Raw genomic sequence first — 18,332 nt, 5'->3', positions numbered from 1 at the left:
ATTTCAATAAAATGTACCTGTGGCTACCATATACAACTGTTGTTGTTCCTCTGCACTTAATTTAAGAATAGTAGTTAGAACAGGCACAAGTCTTTCTTTCTCACTTCCCATCTCCAGAGAAATGAACTATAACATAAAAATTACAGAATATCATGATGAGAATTAAATATACAATCATCAAATTGACAAAAACAAACTTCAGAGGAAACATTAAGAATTTAAAGAAGAGAGAACATTCTATTTTACATACCTTAAATTTGTATCTGCCAGAAAAAAAACGGTTTTGTGGTTTTTGACTTTAAAGAAAGATATATTAATTGGTCACTGGATTACCACTAAATTTCAAATTAGCTATTACACAAAACAAGATTTTACTTTCTTACTTTTATTAGCTTCAATTTATCTCTATCACATTGAAATAAAAGTTTATAGAAAAAGTATAAAAATTAATTGTTTCTATGCTTATGTAAGTGTTCTGTAATATAAAATCCTAAATGCAATCAATTTACAATTCAGCTACAAATTGTTTTCTCAGGCAATGTTTTGTAAAAAATGTATAAAACTTACAAAATATTCCTAGACAAATATCTGCTACATATTTATTACTACAAAATACTGTCTCGTTGTGGCTCTGCAGTACTGAAATTACTTTCATAACCTTTTAAAAAAGATGGTCATTACTTACACTTTCATCACCTAATAAAATACATAAAATGAATATTTTGATATTAAAAAAATATATTTTATCATTAATTTTTTCATGACATCAAAGAAAAGGATATTGCCAAAATAATTTATTGATAGGTATCATTTTAGGGTACCACCATTCTTCAAACTTAAATATATAGTCTGAAGAAAGGCAGTGACCCAAAACATTACCTATTTATAAAGTATTTGCCAATATATATATAAACCCTTCAAATTTTTTTTATGCCTTTTGACTGCCAAAGCAGTCATTTTCTATTCATTTTTACTTTCAACTGAAGATAAGGATAGTTAAACATATTTTTCAAAATAGAGATATCAACTAACAATATTTGAGCATACACAATTTCATCTATTTCAATCATGATATTTTTTAAACATTTCATACTGGCAATATGTTCTTCCCTCTTACAATTTTTCTCCAAACATCATACTTCTCCCTTCAACACTTGCATGTCATGTTTTTAACCAAAATATATAAAACGTCTTGTACATTGTTTGCTTTCTTCAGTTGGTCATCTTTTTACTAAATGAACTGTTCAAAGATGTGTATAAAACTGCATCAAGATGGCTCAATTATTTGTACAACAGAATATTAATGTAGAAATAATTGACAAGCAGAATATTAACATAGATTTAATTGACAAGATAGACATGTTGTTGGTCATTAGTAGCTAAACTTTCTCCATTTCTTGAGCAATTAGTATATGAAATTTACCAACTCTACAATGAAAGAACTTTTCTAATCTTGGCTTAATTTTATATACAATGAGTTATAATCAAGTTGAAGCATGAATCATCATATAAGATATAAAATTTACACATGTCAAATCAAAATCAGTTCATACAAAAATATTGTGAAGGACTTTCTGTTAATTTTTTTTTAACCAAGGAGAAAAACATTAATTTAATTTTTTCTTTTATCAATGCAACATTAAGAAAATTTTATATATTTTCTTTAATTGAACTTTGTATTTTTCTATATTCCCCTACAAGTCTTACATTCAACTATTATTCATCATCTATAGACTTTATATTATTTCGTCTGGATACCAATTAAAGCATAATATAGTGGATCATACTCAGAGGTAGAGAACTGGTCCTGTTAACCAGAGGACCTGGGCTCTGAGTCAATTTTTACATATCTGCTTTTCACTTAACATTTAGTGTTAAATATTACCTTTACATTGCTCCACAATGGAATTTAAAGACAAATATGCATATATATATATATATATATATATATATCATTAACTCATGAAATGTATGAAGGTATGTGTTTGTTTATTTCTGAACTCATCCCACAGTTTTTGGAGGTAACAGGACAAAAGTTGGCCGACTTGGGTGGTATGGGGTCCTCCTTATATCTATATGGCATAGCCCCCTACCTAGGACACTAAAATGTGTCTAGAAGGTCAGAAAGGCATGATGGGGTCTAAAAATAGGTGTTCAGGGTCACTGAACCCAAATCTCTGGCACTGGATTTCCTGTTTCTGGCCCACCCAGGGCACCATGCATAAAACTGTGTTCATACCACCACTCACAACTTAGTGTAACCAAATTTGGCACACTTGTCCAGGTTTTCTAATGCTTTTTTTTGTGGGTATAGACCTGCCCTCTACAAATGGGGGGGGGGGGGCTAAACCATGATGGGGTCTAGGAGTAGGTTTTGAAAATGATCAAACCCAAAACTAGAATTGGATTTTGTGTTTCTGGCCTTTTTCAGGATCCTAGAAGTACCATATTTGAAACTGTGTTCATACTCTGACTCACAAGCTAGCAGGACCAAATGTGGTACACAAGTTAAGGAATCATGAGTGAGTGTCCTTATGCAGTTTGTTTTTGTGTACAGGCCCCCCCTAGGGGTAGCTATAAAAGTAATTTATGGTAATGGAGGAGCTTGATCAGTACACTGGACCATTGAGAATCATGAGGGGGTCCTTAAATCCCTATGCTAAGTACAAGTAATTTATGCTAATTAAATAAAATCTTGCCATAAAGAATTGACTGAAATCTAAAGGTAGTGTAAAACAAAATAATACGCAAGTTCAAAACTTACTGGACAACACACATTTCCCACCAATAAAATAAGTATTTTGAACAGAAATCAATATTAATACAAAATGTTTACATATCTTTTTAAAATAGAGAAAAGTCAACTAACACATGATATGTGAGCATACACAATTTCACCTACTTTAATCATGACATTTTTTAAATATTCCATATTGGCAATATGTTCTTCCCTCTCACGATTCTTCTCTAAACGTCGTATTTCTTCCTTCAACACTCGAACTTGTTCTGTCAGACGTAAACTATGAGCTTCACTGTCATTTAACAACTAATAAAAAAATAATTAAAATTAATGAAACTTAAAGTAATAAAATTAACTTTATAAGAATTCTACATGGCTCATTAGTTATTAACAATATTAAGAATATATCATAAGCATATGCTCCATCACTAAATTAAAAACATCAAACTTGATATACATGTGTATTAACTTTAAGATAAAGCATTACCAGGAGCTGAGGCATGCACTGTAGTGCAAACTTCTGACTGATATTTTACCACAAACTAAAATAGATTCATCTTGTCAAGTTTCTTCTACATTAGAAGATAATGCTCACTTACACTTTTGTGAAATATTTCATGGATTATGTTTTAAGTCCTAGTGAACATTACTTAAATTTATATATATAAATAAAAACAAATTCCATTTTGAAGCATCTAGAATATAAAAAGAAAAAAGAATATGAATCGTAAATAGGTCACAAGTCCTATACATGATGAGTAGTTACAACAGCTTGAAGTAAACACACAAAAATTATATTCCAGTGAAAGATAGACAATAAAACTACAGCAACTACAAAAAAAGCATTCAACAAACGTGAATAAGTTGGGAAGAGTTTCAATAATCAAATATGAATGTTCAACCATGAGAGAATCAAGTTTGATGGCTTTATGTCTTTGATAATGCTGCTAATTCTTATACAGCTGAATACAGAAAAAGCTAGTAAAATAAGTGGAAGCTTTTGTACATAAGCTAAATTAACAGTTTGTTATTAAAAGGCACTAAATAATTCATGGATGCTAATTTAAGCCAAATATTTTGGAATTTATTTCATTTTATCCCAGACCTAAAAGCTGCAAGTATTTATACATTTAGAACTGAGTGGAGCCTGATAATTATCTCTTAACAAATATTTGTTTTTTGACCAACCACAAAAATGTAAAATTTAACACTGCTTAGTGCTTAAACATTCAGTTAATCTTAATTAGTGGTTGCAATCTTGTACATGATATTAGAAACCAAAAAATTAAAAATTTTATTTCTATCCCATAAAACAGCATTTTTATTTCAAATATACACTTCTTTTTTATTTTATAGTAGCCATCAATTAAACTAGCAGGAAATGAACATATTGTGTAAAATATAAAGACTACTCTAGCTTAAAAATAGTTCAATAGTTTCAGTACTCTTAATAAGAATCATGAAAAAATCCAAAGATAATCTACAATAAAGAAATAAAGAGAATTACCATGTAAACATTAATAAAACACAAGATAATCTACAATAAAAAAATACTAAGAAATAAGAGAATTACTGTGTAAACATTAATAAAACACAAAATATTTCCTAAGTCAGAATGATATATTGCACCAGCCATCCCTAATTTAGAAGCTAAAGACTATAGAAAAAGCAGCTAGTCAACACTATCTATATATATATCTATCTAAGCTGCAGTCATCTCACATTGGATATAGCTCTCTGTCAGATCAGTCCAGTATTTCCTATTCTTAGCATACCATGTCCTCCTAATTCTTGCTTCTGCCACCATACTGTCCCTCCATCTTTTCTTTTGCCTTCCCTTAGATCTTTTCCTTGTCTTAGGTTGACATTCCATTGTTCTTAATGTCCACCTATTATCAGAATACCTTGCTACATGCCCAGCCCATTTCGTTCTTAGAATGAACCTTACTGCGTCTATTATATTTCTTGTTTTTCTTATTCCATCATTTCTCCATCTGTCTTGTAGTGTTATATAAAGCATTTTTCTTTTCATAGATCTTTGTGTGGTTTTATCTTTTTCCTTATCTCTTTTGTTAGTGCCCACGTTTGGCCACCATATGTTAAGGTTGGTAGTACACACTGATTCATGATCTTTTTCTTCAAAGTAATGGGGAAATCTTGATCCTCTAGAATTTCTTTATACATTCCAAAACAATCACCATATTGCCTTTATTCTTACCATAATTTCTTCCCTTGTTGTGTTTTCCATTTTGAGGGTTTGTCCTAAATATTTGTATTCTGACACTTTCTCTATTTCTTCATTCTCAATTTTGATGGTATCTGTGTCATGTTAGTTGGTCATATATTTGGTTTTCCATTGTGTATTTTTAATCCTGCTTTCTTACTCTGGCATTCAAACTGTTTAATAGGGCTTCCATCTTTTTTTTGTTGAATTTGTAAAGGGAACTACATCATCTGCAAACCTTAGATCTGTTAATGTCTCACCATCTATTTTTATACCTTCATTCTCTAGCTCAGTTTGTCTGAATACTTCTTGAAAAGTTGCTGTACACAGTTTCGGAGATATTGTATCACCCTGTCTCACCCCTCTCTCTATCTTTATCACTGATGCCACCTCTTTATCAAAATTTAATTTTGCTGCTGCATCTGTGTATATATCTCTTAAGATTTCGATGTATGTTAGATTGACCACTATTCTAGCTAAAGCATTTAATATTGCACCGTGTTCTACAGAGTCAAATACTTTTTCATAATCTATAAATCCCACACATAAAGGTAAGTTGTATTCATTTGATTTTTCTATTATTTGGTTAGTTGCATGTAAATGATCTGTTATTGAGAAATTCTTCCTAAAGCCTGTTTGTTCTCTTGGTTGGTGTTTGTAAAAAATTCTTTTCAATCTTTTTTTGTAGTACTCTTGTGAATAGTTAATATAAGTAAGACAATAGGCTTATGTGATGGTAATTCTTTATATCTTGCTTGTTTTCCCTCTTATATAAATGATGATTTTGGCCTCTTTCTATTTCTTTGCCATCTTTTTTGACTCTAATATTTTGTTAAACAATTTTGTTATCTGCCTTAATGTTTCAGTTCCACCTGCTTTCAAAATATCACTGGTGATCATATCGTTTCCTGGTGCTTTCCTATTCTTTTAAGATATTTTCAATCTTTTTTTATCCTTCTTTTTCTTGCTCCGGTTTCTTCTTTTCTTCCATACTATCTTTGTTAACTCAGTATATTCAACTTCCTCTTGTATGGTTTTCCTCTCTATTCATCTTAATTCCTCTCTCCTGCCATCCATTTTCTTTATAAGCTCATACTCATCTTTGTTTGTTTTGAAAATCTGTTGATTTTTTCTGTTTCTTTGATTAAAATCTCATATAGTCAATACTACCCACCACCAACTCTTGGACTACTCCAACCAAACAGTGGGATTGGCTACCACATTATAATGCCTTCAAGGCTGAAAAAATGAGCACGGTCAGTGATAGCTTCAAACTTATGACTTGAGCACACAAACCACAAGGGCCAAGCCAAACCAGTCTGAATAATATGAAAATTAAAAAAAAAAAAGCACAACTAATATCTACTAAACTACCTGTGTATTAACATGATAAACAATTCTGTCCTGATGAACAACACATCAAAGGATACAAGATATCTGATTTTGAATATCATTGTCTAAAAACTGCCTAAACAGGTAACACTAACCTCTGTAACATGTTCGAGTTTCTTTTGTGCAGTATTTGATGTAGATGAAAAAGCTCCTGAATCATGCTGAAATATCAGACCTGTTGGAGCTGAAAAATATACAAATGTTTACATAAGCATTCTTGTACAATGTAGTAATATGTGATTTAAAATTGAAAAAAAAAGCATCAGTTAATGATTCATAAATATATGAAGTCATATATCCAGTTTAAAACTCTGTACACAACTCATTAACCAGTACAGTTAATTTCTTCAGTAAATACATTAATTTATATATTATTAAAATCCCCTTCACAAGCCCAATAATAAAAAATTCTCTAAATAAAAGAAATAAAAGTATTTTATAAAGTAATTACACATATACATCCTAAGTTTAGTAGATGTCTTTGTAAATTAAGTCCAATAATTGCAGCTGGGGAATGAATGAATTACAGCACTAGATAAAGAAAGCCAACACTCACTCTCAGATCCATCTCTTGAATAAATCAGTTGTTCTAAAGGAGTAAATCCACCTGTTGGTATAGTTGCTAGAGACAAAGCCTGTCAATAAAAATAGATATATGTATGTTGGTAGTAACATCAAAAGATACAATCAAATCAATTTCACTGCATTACAAGATATGTAACATGACACTCCTGCTCAAAGTATCATTTGATTTTGGTTTCACAAACAAAACACACCTCTAATATGTCTTATAGACCATCATTTCCAAACTGTCATTCCGACCTTAAGTGAATTAAACATATGAATCAAGAGTTGTAAAGAAATTATCTCGAATATACAGTATAATTTCCTACAGCCTTCACAATAAAGAATTCTGCAATGTATATAATAAGATTCACTGTTTGTGTGTCACATAACTCCTAAACTGCTGGTCGTACCAACGTCTAAATGGTGCCACAAAATCATCTTCATCCTGAAGTTTGTACAAAGGTAAACTTTATCACCCAACCCCCACCAATAGATTCCCCCAAACCCCTTCTCCTAACTGCTGGACTCACCAATTCATAAATGCCAAACCAATTGTCTCAGCCCTGAGGTTTGCACAAAGGTAAAACTTTTCATCCAACCCCTTAGGGAACTTGGGTATTTTGAGAAAACATTAACGAGGATTCCCAAAAATAGATCCCATACTTGGTATTTATTTACATTAGAGCACGTAAATAAGTAGCACTACTAACTATCATTCATAACTTGGTTAAAGAAATTAAATTAGCATTATAGTAGCAATGATTCAATGATCATTAAACTGAAAAAGTGCAAAATAGTAGTTCAAGATTGTCTAACTATGTGTGTCATGTAACACTTCCTAAACTGCTGACCATACCAACTTCTAAGTGGTACCAAGGGAATCGTCTCAGTCCCAAGATTTGCACAAAGGTAAAATTTTTCACTTATCCCTTGGGGAACCTGGGGGTTTTTCAAAAAACCTTCTCCAAAACTGTTGGACTAACCAACTTTTAAATTGTGCCAAATGAATTTTCTATACCCCAAGGTTTGTACCAGGGTAAAGCTTCTCACTCAACCCCTTAGGGAACCCACATATTTTGAAAAACAAAATTTACAGGGATTCCCTGAAAGCAAACCCCAAACTTGACATTGATTTACATTAGAGCACGTAAATAAGTAGAACTACAAATTACTGCTCATAATATGGTTAAAGAAACATGAATTATAGTGGTAATGATCATTACATTGAAAAAGAACAAAATTGTATTTCAAACATTAAATTTGCATTATAGCAGCCCTGTAAATGTAGGCCATAGGCCCACAGGTTTGCTAGTACCTCTAGAATATGTGGTTTAAATCAGTAGCCTTTATAGCAACAAGAATAGTACATTTAAAAAAAAACAACTCAGATGTAAATCAAGTTAATATAAAACTAGCAAGAACTACTCAAAAAAAAAAGTGCTGTGTGTGTTGCTAAAAAAAGATTCTTGTCCAAGGCTTCACTTGCATTACTTTATTAAGTGTCAAAAGATGACATACTTTCATGCTTGCCTTCATATCACCACTGGCTTCTGTTTCTGTGGATTCTGAGCCCTAAAAATACAAGTTAAAACTTTGTATGATATTTAAAGTAACTCAGTAAAGTAACTATCATAAATATTAATAATAATATTAAGATATAACTAATCTTAAACTGATAAAGGTAAATTCAATGACACAATTTTAATATCATGATAAGTTGTTGAGTAGAACACTGAAAAATTTAAATTTCTTTGAATACTTTTTAAGTTACATGAATAGGTTAAGTTCTGATATTTAAGCATGTAATTATAGGTAGTTAATTCTCAATTTACAGCTCTGAGATACATAGAGTGTGTCAGTTTTTTTTGTACTTTTGTCATTGGTTACAGCTACAATAACACTTATAGTAAATAGCTGCACATAATTAATTTTAATCATTATGCACAAAAAAATTGATGGATAATGAAGGTATGTAGTCTGATGAACCAGTTAAAAGTACAAACAGTTTATCTAACAATATTATTACAAATATCAAAGGTCAAATTTACTTATAGTGCATGCACACCATTATTCTATATTGCAATATGTGAAATTAACTTTTTCTCACATTCTTAGAAAGTACACTCTCAGTTAGTGATGTACAATGTTCAAACGTTACATCAGAAATAATTACCTTGACCAACTACTGTATCACTACTTAATAGTCAAACCATTAATTGTTGTACGTGTATCTATCTCCATTGAGTCCAATCATTCTTACCTTTTCCCCTACTTATCGTAAGCTTACCTCTCCTTCCTGTCTCTCCTGAGACGAGATATCAAAAGACTCTTCTTGAGAGGACCACATGGAAGAAGAGGATTTCTGTTGATCTCTCTGAAGACGAGATATTTCTCTATCTGCATTTTCTAGCTGTTTTTGTAATGTGTCTATTTCTATTTTGAACTCCTTCTCTGTGAGCATAAATTGTTCCTAAAATAAAAATTATTAAAGAAAAAGAAATGAGAAACATTTTGTTTTCAATGTAAGGAAACAAAAGTTAGCTTAATTTTCTGTACATTACTTTAACAACAATGAAATAAACAATTAAAATAAAGATTTTCTTTATCTACTGATATAATGTAGTAGCTATTATTCATTTTTAAATACTTGTTCGGTCTCATAAGCAATGAGAATATATATATATATATAAATAATGAGCATGGATATAAAGGATAATTACCAAACCATTGAAGATCATATTTTTCTGGTCAATATAACATCAACATAACATTCACACATGCTGGTTGCAAGTGCCATTGTAATATAATGCATAATGTAAAATTTTAAAGAAATGTTTAAAAAATACTTCCAACCACTGACACACATATGAACCACTATATTAAATGTTAGTCATACATAAAAAAATGCATATGCATATAAATGACTGGCTCATTTCATTACCATTTTAAATCTAATACTAACAAACAGCAACCAGTTCAAACACTGATTCAACATATGGTTTAGTTTTTACTTTTTCATAAAATTATTATGCTAATTTACACAAATACTTCGAATTATGATAGCTATCAGAATTGATATACATACATCTTACTATGTGTGTTATCTGACTAATTAACAAGTTCATGGTGCAAATGAAACCACATATATGAAGTACCTATTATATTTAGAAGGAATAATTAGGCCTAAAACCTTTATTCATGTAAAAACCACATACATAAAAATTGGAAATTCATGTTACTTGCTTACTTTTTCATCAGTTTTCAATCCTATCTTTTGAGCACAAACATTATTTACATTCCCCCTGTTTTTAAAGTAAAGAATAAGACTTATATCTCTACTTACTCTCAAGCTTGCTAAAGCATCATTTTGACATCTCAATTGAAAACTTAGCTCATCACGCTCCTTTTGTAGTGCATCTCGTTCATTTGCAAGTTTTGCTTGTCTAATAATAATAATAATGTACATCTTATAACAAATCTTACTTCAAGCATTCAAGTACACATCAACGAATAAATATGTTTTAACTGCCATAATAACAGGTGTTGACTTACTAAACAGATGAGTAGATTTATTTAGGACTTATTTTGAATAAATACATAAAAGGAGGCAAAAAGAAAAAAAAAAGAAAAAGATGGCAACCCCACAGGTTGCATTTCATACTATGAAATTTGGATTAATAAAAGCATTAAAATTTGTAATTCATGCTAGATTCTAAGTGGTAAGGTAAGACATTAGAGAGCTCAAATTTCATTTTTTTTTACACCCAAATACAGCTTAGTTACTAAGCTTAATAAATTATAGTGGAATTCTATGTTATTGATATAATAAATTATGATTTTTGGTTATTTCAAAATGTATATATAAAACCTAACAAATTATTTTGTTTCACATCCTCCACGTGTGAAATTTGATAAGGCTTAGCAACTTACAGCAAGTAGCAAATGATACAAAATTCATAACTAGAAGAGATAATTGTTTGCTATACTTCTTTATCTACTATGTTTTAAGAAAAATAACTGAAATTTAAGAACTTGTTTGTAAATAGTTATAATGTATATGCATATATAATGTACTATAACCAAAATATGACTATTTTACAAAATACTAGTCCACTAGAGCATAGTCAAGCAGGTAACTTTGTAAAGGTCAGTTTTATATTCTTGGATATGGTAACGTGAGTACACAAGTGCCACGTCTTTGAAACTTCTGTAATGTTAGCCAGGCACGGCTGAAAGGTTAATATCATAAAAATCTGCAATCTTTCGTGAAAATACACTTACTAATTTAAAAGTTATAGCATAATAACTATAATAAGCACAAAATGGTAATGAGCCCGTGCTGAGAGAGTTAAAAACTACCTAAATAATTCTTTAAAAAATCTGTCTAAGACACAAAGAGAATGTTATACATTTTCCTGACCATATGTATCCAGCATAGGTGACCTAATTTGATGTGTTTCAAAAGTAATTAATAAAATTTATTGTATTGTATCCAATATGCCTTTTCTGAGCTAAAAGCAAATGGGAGTTTATCAAAAGTAAGATATTTGAAGTTTCCTTCCTTGCAATAACATAAAAAATATCAAACAAGTGATTATCAAACGGAACTCCCTACGAGTTTCCCAAGATTATTTGGCTCATAAACAAGGTTTTTTATTTATATATTTTAATATCTGGTCCATATATTTAAAAAAAAAATATATGTTGATAACAGTAATTTCAATCAGATGCATTCAACTTTTCCAAGAACATAAATTTTCATCATGCATTCACTATTGATGATAAAATGGTATTTATGTAGTGCATTTTAATTATATAATTTGATGAAAAGCAGATTACATAATCCATTACTTACTGACAAAATGAGCATATTTAAGTTCATATTTAGACTGAACTTTAGGATTTAAGTAAATAATATTTTGCAGGTTTACGATAGTGAATTGCATTAATCTAACTGACATTAATTGTGAGTTTAAAATTTGGGGTGGATATTAATTATATTTTTACTTTGAGGAAATTAAGATTATTTTGCTTAATGTAGGTTATGATAAAAGTGCTTTTCAATTTCATGTAAATTTAATTGGTAACCGAATATTGGAAAGAAAATAGAAAGTAGCTAACCTCTGAGTCCATGACTGACTTTTGTTCCGCAATTCTTCCACTATTTTGCCATGTCGCTGTAACAATCTATCATGTTCTTTCTGAAGTGCATCATACTCCAACTGTACAGATTTTAGTTGTGTGCTGAAAAAAAAAAATTGACTGCAAATACTTACTGATGCACAAATAAAACTTCTACTTTTTTTAGCATTCAATTATTGAGACCCAATTTTTTAAACTCAAATATTGTGCTCTCAATTATTATAATTCTCTCTCTCATCTAGTAAAGCCCATAGATACTGATGGAATGCATTATTAGTATATTCAACTAAATAAGCTTTCAACTAAAATTCATTTTAAAGTTTTGATAAAATTTTCACTCTCATTACAACTTAAGAGATGTGAGAGAGAAAAATAATTCACTGGATCTTTCTAATTGTAATTCACTCAACATTATTCTTGCAGAATAAGGATAAAGCAAACCATTCCAATCATAAAAAGAGACAGAAATAGAAATGCACATGGACAAAAAAACAATGTGTCATGATATAAAAGACTGTTTGGTTTAGATATTAGTGATTAATTTATTTTTGTGAGTGAATATTTTATTATTGTTTAGTTTTTGTTATAATAAGTGTTAAAAGCAGATGATTGTAGGAAGTTGTGTTAATAATTCATTGATGTTGAGAATTTCGAATGTCACATGCAATACATCGACTTCGAGAATATAGAAAGCGGACGAACGATTAAGTGATAAAGATATAAATAGCATGAGATGAGCAGGAACAGCAGATAGATAATAGCAAATGAGAGCAAAATTACAGGCAAGTAAAGTTCGGCATGAAGTTAAGTACCGAAGAAGTGATAGGACTAACGATTGACATAGGCCTAATGTTTAATATGTAGAGTGAAACTAACAGTAGAAAACAAGATAAGAAAAATAACTTTATTCCATCAAAGCATGGTTCTCAATTAATTGAATCAGATTGAGTGCACTTTGACAAAAGGAACAGAGGATCTTCAGAAGAAAGAAGACCAAACGATTACAGTAACTCGAACTCGCGCCACAATTGTAAGTGAATCACAGAGAATACTAGTGCGACAGAAATAGAGAAGATAGTTCAGCTTGTCAACTGAAATTCTAAAGTAATTGAATAGGACTAAGTGGATATTTGACAAGGAGAGAACTATATATATAGTATTTATGATATGCCCATAATATCTATAGTGTTGAAGAATATATTGTACATACGTTTAACTTGTTCTGAATATATGTACTATTTTGAAAACAAGTGAAGTGCGTGCTGTTTATTCATCGTTGAATTTATTGCTAACAAGTCACAGACACCCACTGTAGAAGAATCCTCAGCCCAACAAGAACATAGTATATATTTATACTATTACGAAATATAATTAAAAGCCATTTATTTTTACAGTTGGCAAAAAGAAGAAGATCAGATTTTTAAATTCTGACATTTGGCGAGCCACAGCCAAGATTATACATTGGTAAATGTTGATAGAACAAAATGTGAATGACAGAGGAAATAAGTAGGCCTATATATACACAACTGTGGTAGTAATGAAAATACTGTAGAGATTAAAATTGTGCTATATACATGACAGTTCATGACCACGTGTTCAACTGACATATCACTGTTCCTAAAGGAGAGAGCACCAAAAGATGTAGATAAAATGATCAAGCTGGCAGAACAGTATATGGAAGCCCATGGAGGTAGTATAACTGGCAAGTTCAAGAATGTCCAGTTAAACTTGAAACCAGTAATGGATGACCAGAAGCAGGAGTTTATCAAAGGTGACAGAAAGTTAATAGCCAGTAGGAAGAAGAGATGTTATGTTTGTTATAAAATGGGGCAAATTGCAGAAAAGTGCAAGTCCATTACCAGCAAACAACAGTAGAAACCTCAACATAAAAAAGCCGAAGTTATTTACAAAGCCGATGCTGGTAAGAAACAAGAAAAGAGTGACTGGCATTATGGATGCTGCTTCCAGAAGAAAGAGAATCAAGACTACCTGTCAAATTCAATACAAGAAAGCATGATTGATCAGTGCACAACTAATGGTTGGCTCAAATTAGCAAATAGATCAACAGTGCTAATAGTGATGGGAGCTTGTGACAAATATCAAGAGGTGCCAACAAATCATAATATGCCAATATGTGTGAAGGCTATGTTGTGAACAAGAAAGTGAAGGTTCTACGAGACACTGTGTGCAGTAGTGCAACAGTGAGAACCAGTTTAGTATCTGATGATCATATGACAGGCAAGGTACGTCTATGTGGGCTAATTGATGGGACAGTGACAAAATTTCCCATAGCAAAAATAAAGGTGGATACTCCATATTATGTAGGAGACCTTGAGGCCATGTGCATCAAGGAACCAATACAGGACTTGGTGACAGGAAACATACCAAGTTGAAGAAACTTTGAGGAACTAGACAGAAAGATGATTAAGCATCTGCTGTCACTACCAGAGATCAATAAAAGAAGAGCAAACAAGACATCAAGCCCCTGCAAGTGTCAAAAGGCAATATCCCAAACTTAGGTTAGCAGGAGCTGAAGAAAGCACAGAAGAAAGACCCTTCACTGCAGAAACTTTGGGACAATGCCCGGAAGAAAGTCAAGCACAAAACAAAGTGGAAAGATACTTATAGAATAGAGGAGCGGAAGGGAGTTCTATACCCAATCTATCAAGGCAATTATACTGGAGAAGTTAAACAAATTATAGTACCAACAGAACACCGGACTCAAGTGATGAAGTTGGCTCATGAATCAATCTTAAGAAAGAGATTTGTAAAGATAATATTTCAAGTGACTTACCTTAATTCTTCAACTTTCTCTCCAAGATGGTTTGCTGTCTTTTCTAGTCTTTTTATATCTTGTTCCTTTGCATTTTCATTTGGTGAAACTTGCTGCTTCTGGTGTTTAAGTACAGTATGAACACGAACCTGAAATTTAAGCACATTCTTGAACAAATATAGAAATGTATGGATGAAAATTTGAAATATAAATATGTACTTCTATTGCTATACTATCATGAACTAGAAAAGTAAGCTTACAATGTTTAATACCAAATAGAACACTGAAAACACAAGCTACGCAACAAATTAACCACATAGGTATTATTATTATTAACTTTGTTTAACACAAACTGGAATTTATTAAGAGACATCTCTATAAACATAAATAAAATCAGACCTATGTCTCTAGAATGTAGCTATTTCAGCTCCGTCAGGAGCTACTGATATCCTACAACTAGGTTAGTTAACTTGTAGGGTATTGATTGCTGCTGATGAAGCTGTAACAGCAAAATATTGAGCTAATAAAGTTACATTATAAAGATAAAGTTCATGACTTTATTTATGTTTATAGAGATAACCACATAGGTATTTTGTACGTCAATATTATACAAAAAGATATAAAAATTAAGAGTGCCCTAGTTGCAAATTAACTACTTCTCATAGATGTCAGATTTTTTTAAATTATTTTTTCACTTTAGAGATAACAAACTTTTCAACATTTACCAATCACTACTCTTTCTTGTTAAAGTATATTATGGAATTAACTGCTGTAAATTAACATGGTAAAATGAGCTTTCCAAAAACATACAAATTGTTAAATTATAAAACTAAAAGTATCACTGACATAAACATATAAAATGCTCAACAAGAGGGAATCCTCAACAGCCATGGTATTTGACATTTTTTAAGCAGGATTAGAGTAAATTAATCTACGAAACCTTTTTTCCTTTTTATTAGCTATTTTTGTGCACTAGCAATATCAAGCAATGGGTGTACGTATACCCAATTAGATTTTATTACTCATCAGAATCTCTACCAACCTACCCTAAAATTGAAATTCTTTTAGGCTGGACTAAAGTAAACTAATCTATGAGAACTTGGGCAATGTGAAATACATCAATCAAACGGGTTTGACCTCCTGAGTCCAAAACTGTAATTAGATCTCAAATAGGTCAAGAGATAACGAAGCTATGAGCTAAAAGTTTGTACATGAAAAAAAACAACTCAGAGCCATTCTATGGGCCACTATGCCACAACTAAAAATTAAGTATAAAACTTCTGAAGCTTGAAATTTTCAGATAATCCTTTAAGACAACTAGCTCCATCTTCTAGACCCACTTCTAAATCCAGTAGTATTTTTAATGCACACAAAAAATAGTCATTGCATTTATTAATCTATTACATTATTTTATATTCATCACTGGTGTTCTGGAAAAGCTATAATTTATCTTTAGAAATTCACACCATATCAACATTTGATTTAAAACTTTACTCCAAAACATTTTATATAGTCAGACCATAAGAACATTATGAGCATTATGTTTCTAAGAATATCTCATTTCAACAAATGTTACAGACAACACTCAAATTAGAGATTCTAAGAAAATTAAAATACCCAGTTGGTATATTGCTTAACCCTATGAGAACAGCATTAGTGCTTTATGCCAATCCAAGTTCTGTAAACATAACCCTTTATTCTCCTGAAGAAGAATAATGAACTATTCAAAAGTGCTGAAGTTTTGGGTATTGTTTGCAAACCTGTACTACAGTTAGTGTTAGGGTAGAGAAAATAACAGATAAAATTTAAAAAACTTGGTATTCATTTAGGAAATCCTAAAGGTTCTGCAAATTAAATATTACTAACTGTAAGATGAAACAAGTGTTTTTTATTCTTAACATGAAAATCATCTTGCTTTCAGATTAGTCAGACTGACTTAGTAAATTTACAGACAAATACTTTGTAAAAATACTTTCTTAAAAATTCTGATTTTTTATATACAACGTACTTGTAATGTTTACCAAAAATCTTGATAATTTTGTGAATCTACACTTAGTAAGTGTGGAATTACAGTAAACACTGTTATGTATAGCATTAATGAGTGTAATGAAATATATAGGCACAGATGTCAACACCATGTAAATTGGATGTTCAATATGAGTTAGCCTTGAGAACTAGTCAATCATAACCTAGAGTTGTTGGTGTAAGGTTTAATTTGTGCAAAAGAGGTGTGTTGTTTGTTTGTAATTAAGCACAAAGCTACACAATAGGTTATCTGTGCTCTGCCCACCATGGGTATCGAAACCCGGATTCTAGTGTTGTAAGTCCATAGACATGCCACTGGGGGGGCCAAAAGAGGTGTGTATAGTACATAAAAGACTTATGTGTGATAATAGTTATAAGAAATGTTAACCAATCTACACAAAGATCAAATTAAAAATAAAATAACAGCAAAGGGTGGTGGGAAGTAGAAAAAAAGATAATGTGACAAAATGTATAGGAAATAATACCAATATAGAGAAATTAAAGCATGAATAATACTAATTATGTAAAGTAAGTTTAATTATGAATTTAGTTTTGATGTAGTATAATCAGTAATGTAGGGTAAAATAAAAAAAACTAAAATTACCCTTTTTTACCCTAGAATGACTGCATATTGTAACAGACAATTAAACAGCATTTATTCTTACAACCAAAGCTAATAGATTTTTTAAATCTGGGTTCATTTAGTTTTATTGTTTTACAGCTACACTTGGACAACCTCAGAGTATGCCAAAAGCCATTTATTATAGCCAGACAATTTTGTATAAACAAATGATCAAGTTACAAGTGCACCACAATTGAATTACAATCACACCTTGCAATTTATGTATACCAGGATGGAGTATCACAAGAAACTTTTTATTTAGGTTTTCTAAATCTAATTAGTTTCTAATAATAAACAATAAATAAAAAATATATATTCAAAGCAAGAAATAGCTTTTTAATGTCAGAACTATTTTCACTGCCAGTAGCCAAAGCACCATAAGCCTCCTTTTTCGTAAAAATGTTGGTGTTCCAAAATATAATTATTTTTTATTTCAAGAATGAAATTTAAAACAAAATATTGTTATGCACAAGAAATAGTATGCCCCCAAAATACTATAATTTAACTAGCTTTTTAACTGAGCTATAAATGGATTTAAGAAATTCCACTAGCTGGTCAGGCCAAATACCACAAAGGTAAACAATGAAAGTGAAGACAAACATTTCCAAATCTGGCACCTGAGCAAACTAGCACTGTAGAAAATTTAGTAAATCAAAATCTTCTCTTTCTATTGGTTATAAATAATCCAACAGCAAATGTCAGACATTTTTTGAAAGACAGGATAAGATGGATGGGCATGGTACGTGGGTTTGAGTTTCTTGTTTATATCACAATAAAGCAAGAAGCTTAGAGGCTATATGTTTTCAACATGGCTTAGCAGTATCGATACAACAAGTGTGTAATTTGT

General features: G+C 30.9%; 1 protein-coding gene across 1 annotated transcript in view; it reads right to left on the bottom strand.

The window, feature by feature from the left end:
* LOC106471489 (GRIP and coiled-coil domain-containing protein 2-like) overlaps positions 1-18,332 on the bottom strand; it is a 73,742-nt gene that overhangs the window by 2,319 nt on the left and 53,091 nt on the right. The window contains exons 13-21 of the mRNA XM_013932101.2: positions 14,860-14,987; positions 12,045-12,167; positions 10,267-10,366; positions 9,211-9,393; positions 8,442-8,495; positions 6,913-6,991; positions 6,452-6,540; positions 2,903-3,046; positions 18-126 (exon numbers count right to left, since the gene is read on the bottom strand). Of these exons, the coding sequence (XP_013787555.1) occupies positions 18-126; positions 2,903-3,046; positions 6,452-6,540; positions 6,913-6,991; positions 8,442-8,495; positions 9,211-9,393; positions 10,267-10,366; positions 12,045-12,167; positions 14,860-14,987 (1,009 nt within the window). The remainder of the gene's footprint in view (positions 1-17; positions 127-2,902; positions 3,047-6,451; positions 6,541-6,912; positions 6,992-8,441; positions 8,496-9,210; positions 9,394-10,266; positions 10,367-12,044; positions 12,168-14,859; positions 14,988-18,332) is intronic.

This window comes from Limulus polyphemus, unplaced genomic scaffold, assembly GCF_000517525.1.
Source record: "Limulus polyphemus unplaced genomic scaffold, Limulus_polyphemus-2.1.2 Scaffold112, whole genome shotgun sequence".
Lineage (NCBI taxonomy): Eukaryota > Metazoa > Arthropoda > Merostomata > Xiphosura > Limulidae > Limulus > Limulus polyphemus.
Note: the sequence above shows the minus strand (reverse complement) of the source record. Positions and strands in the feature narration are given on the sequence as shown.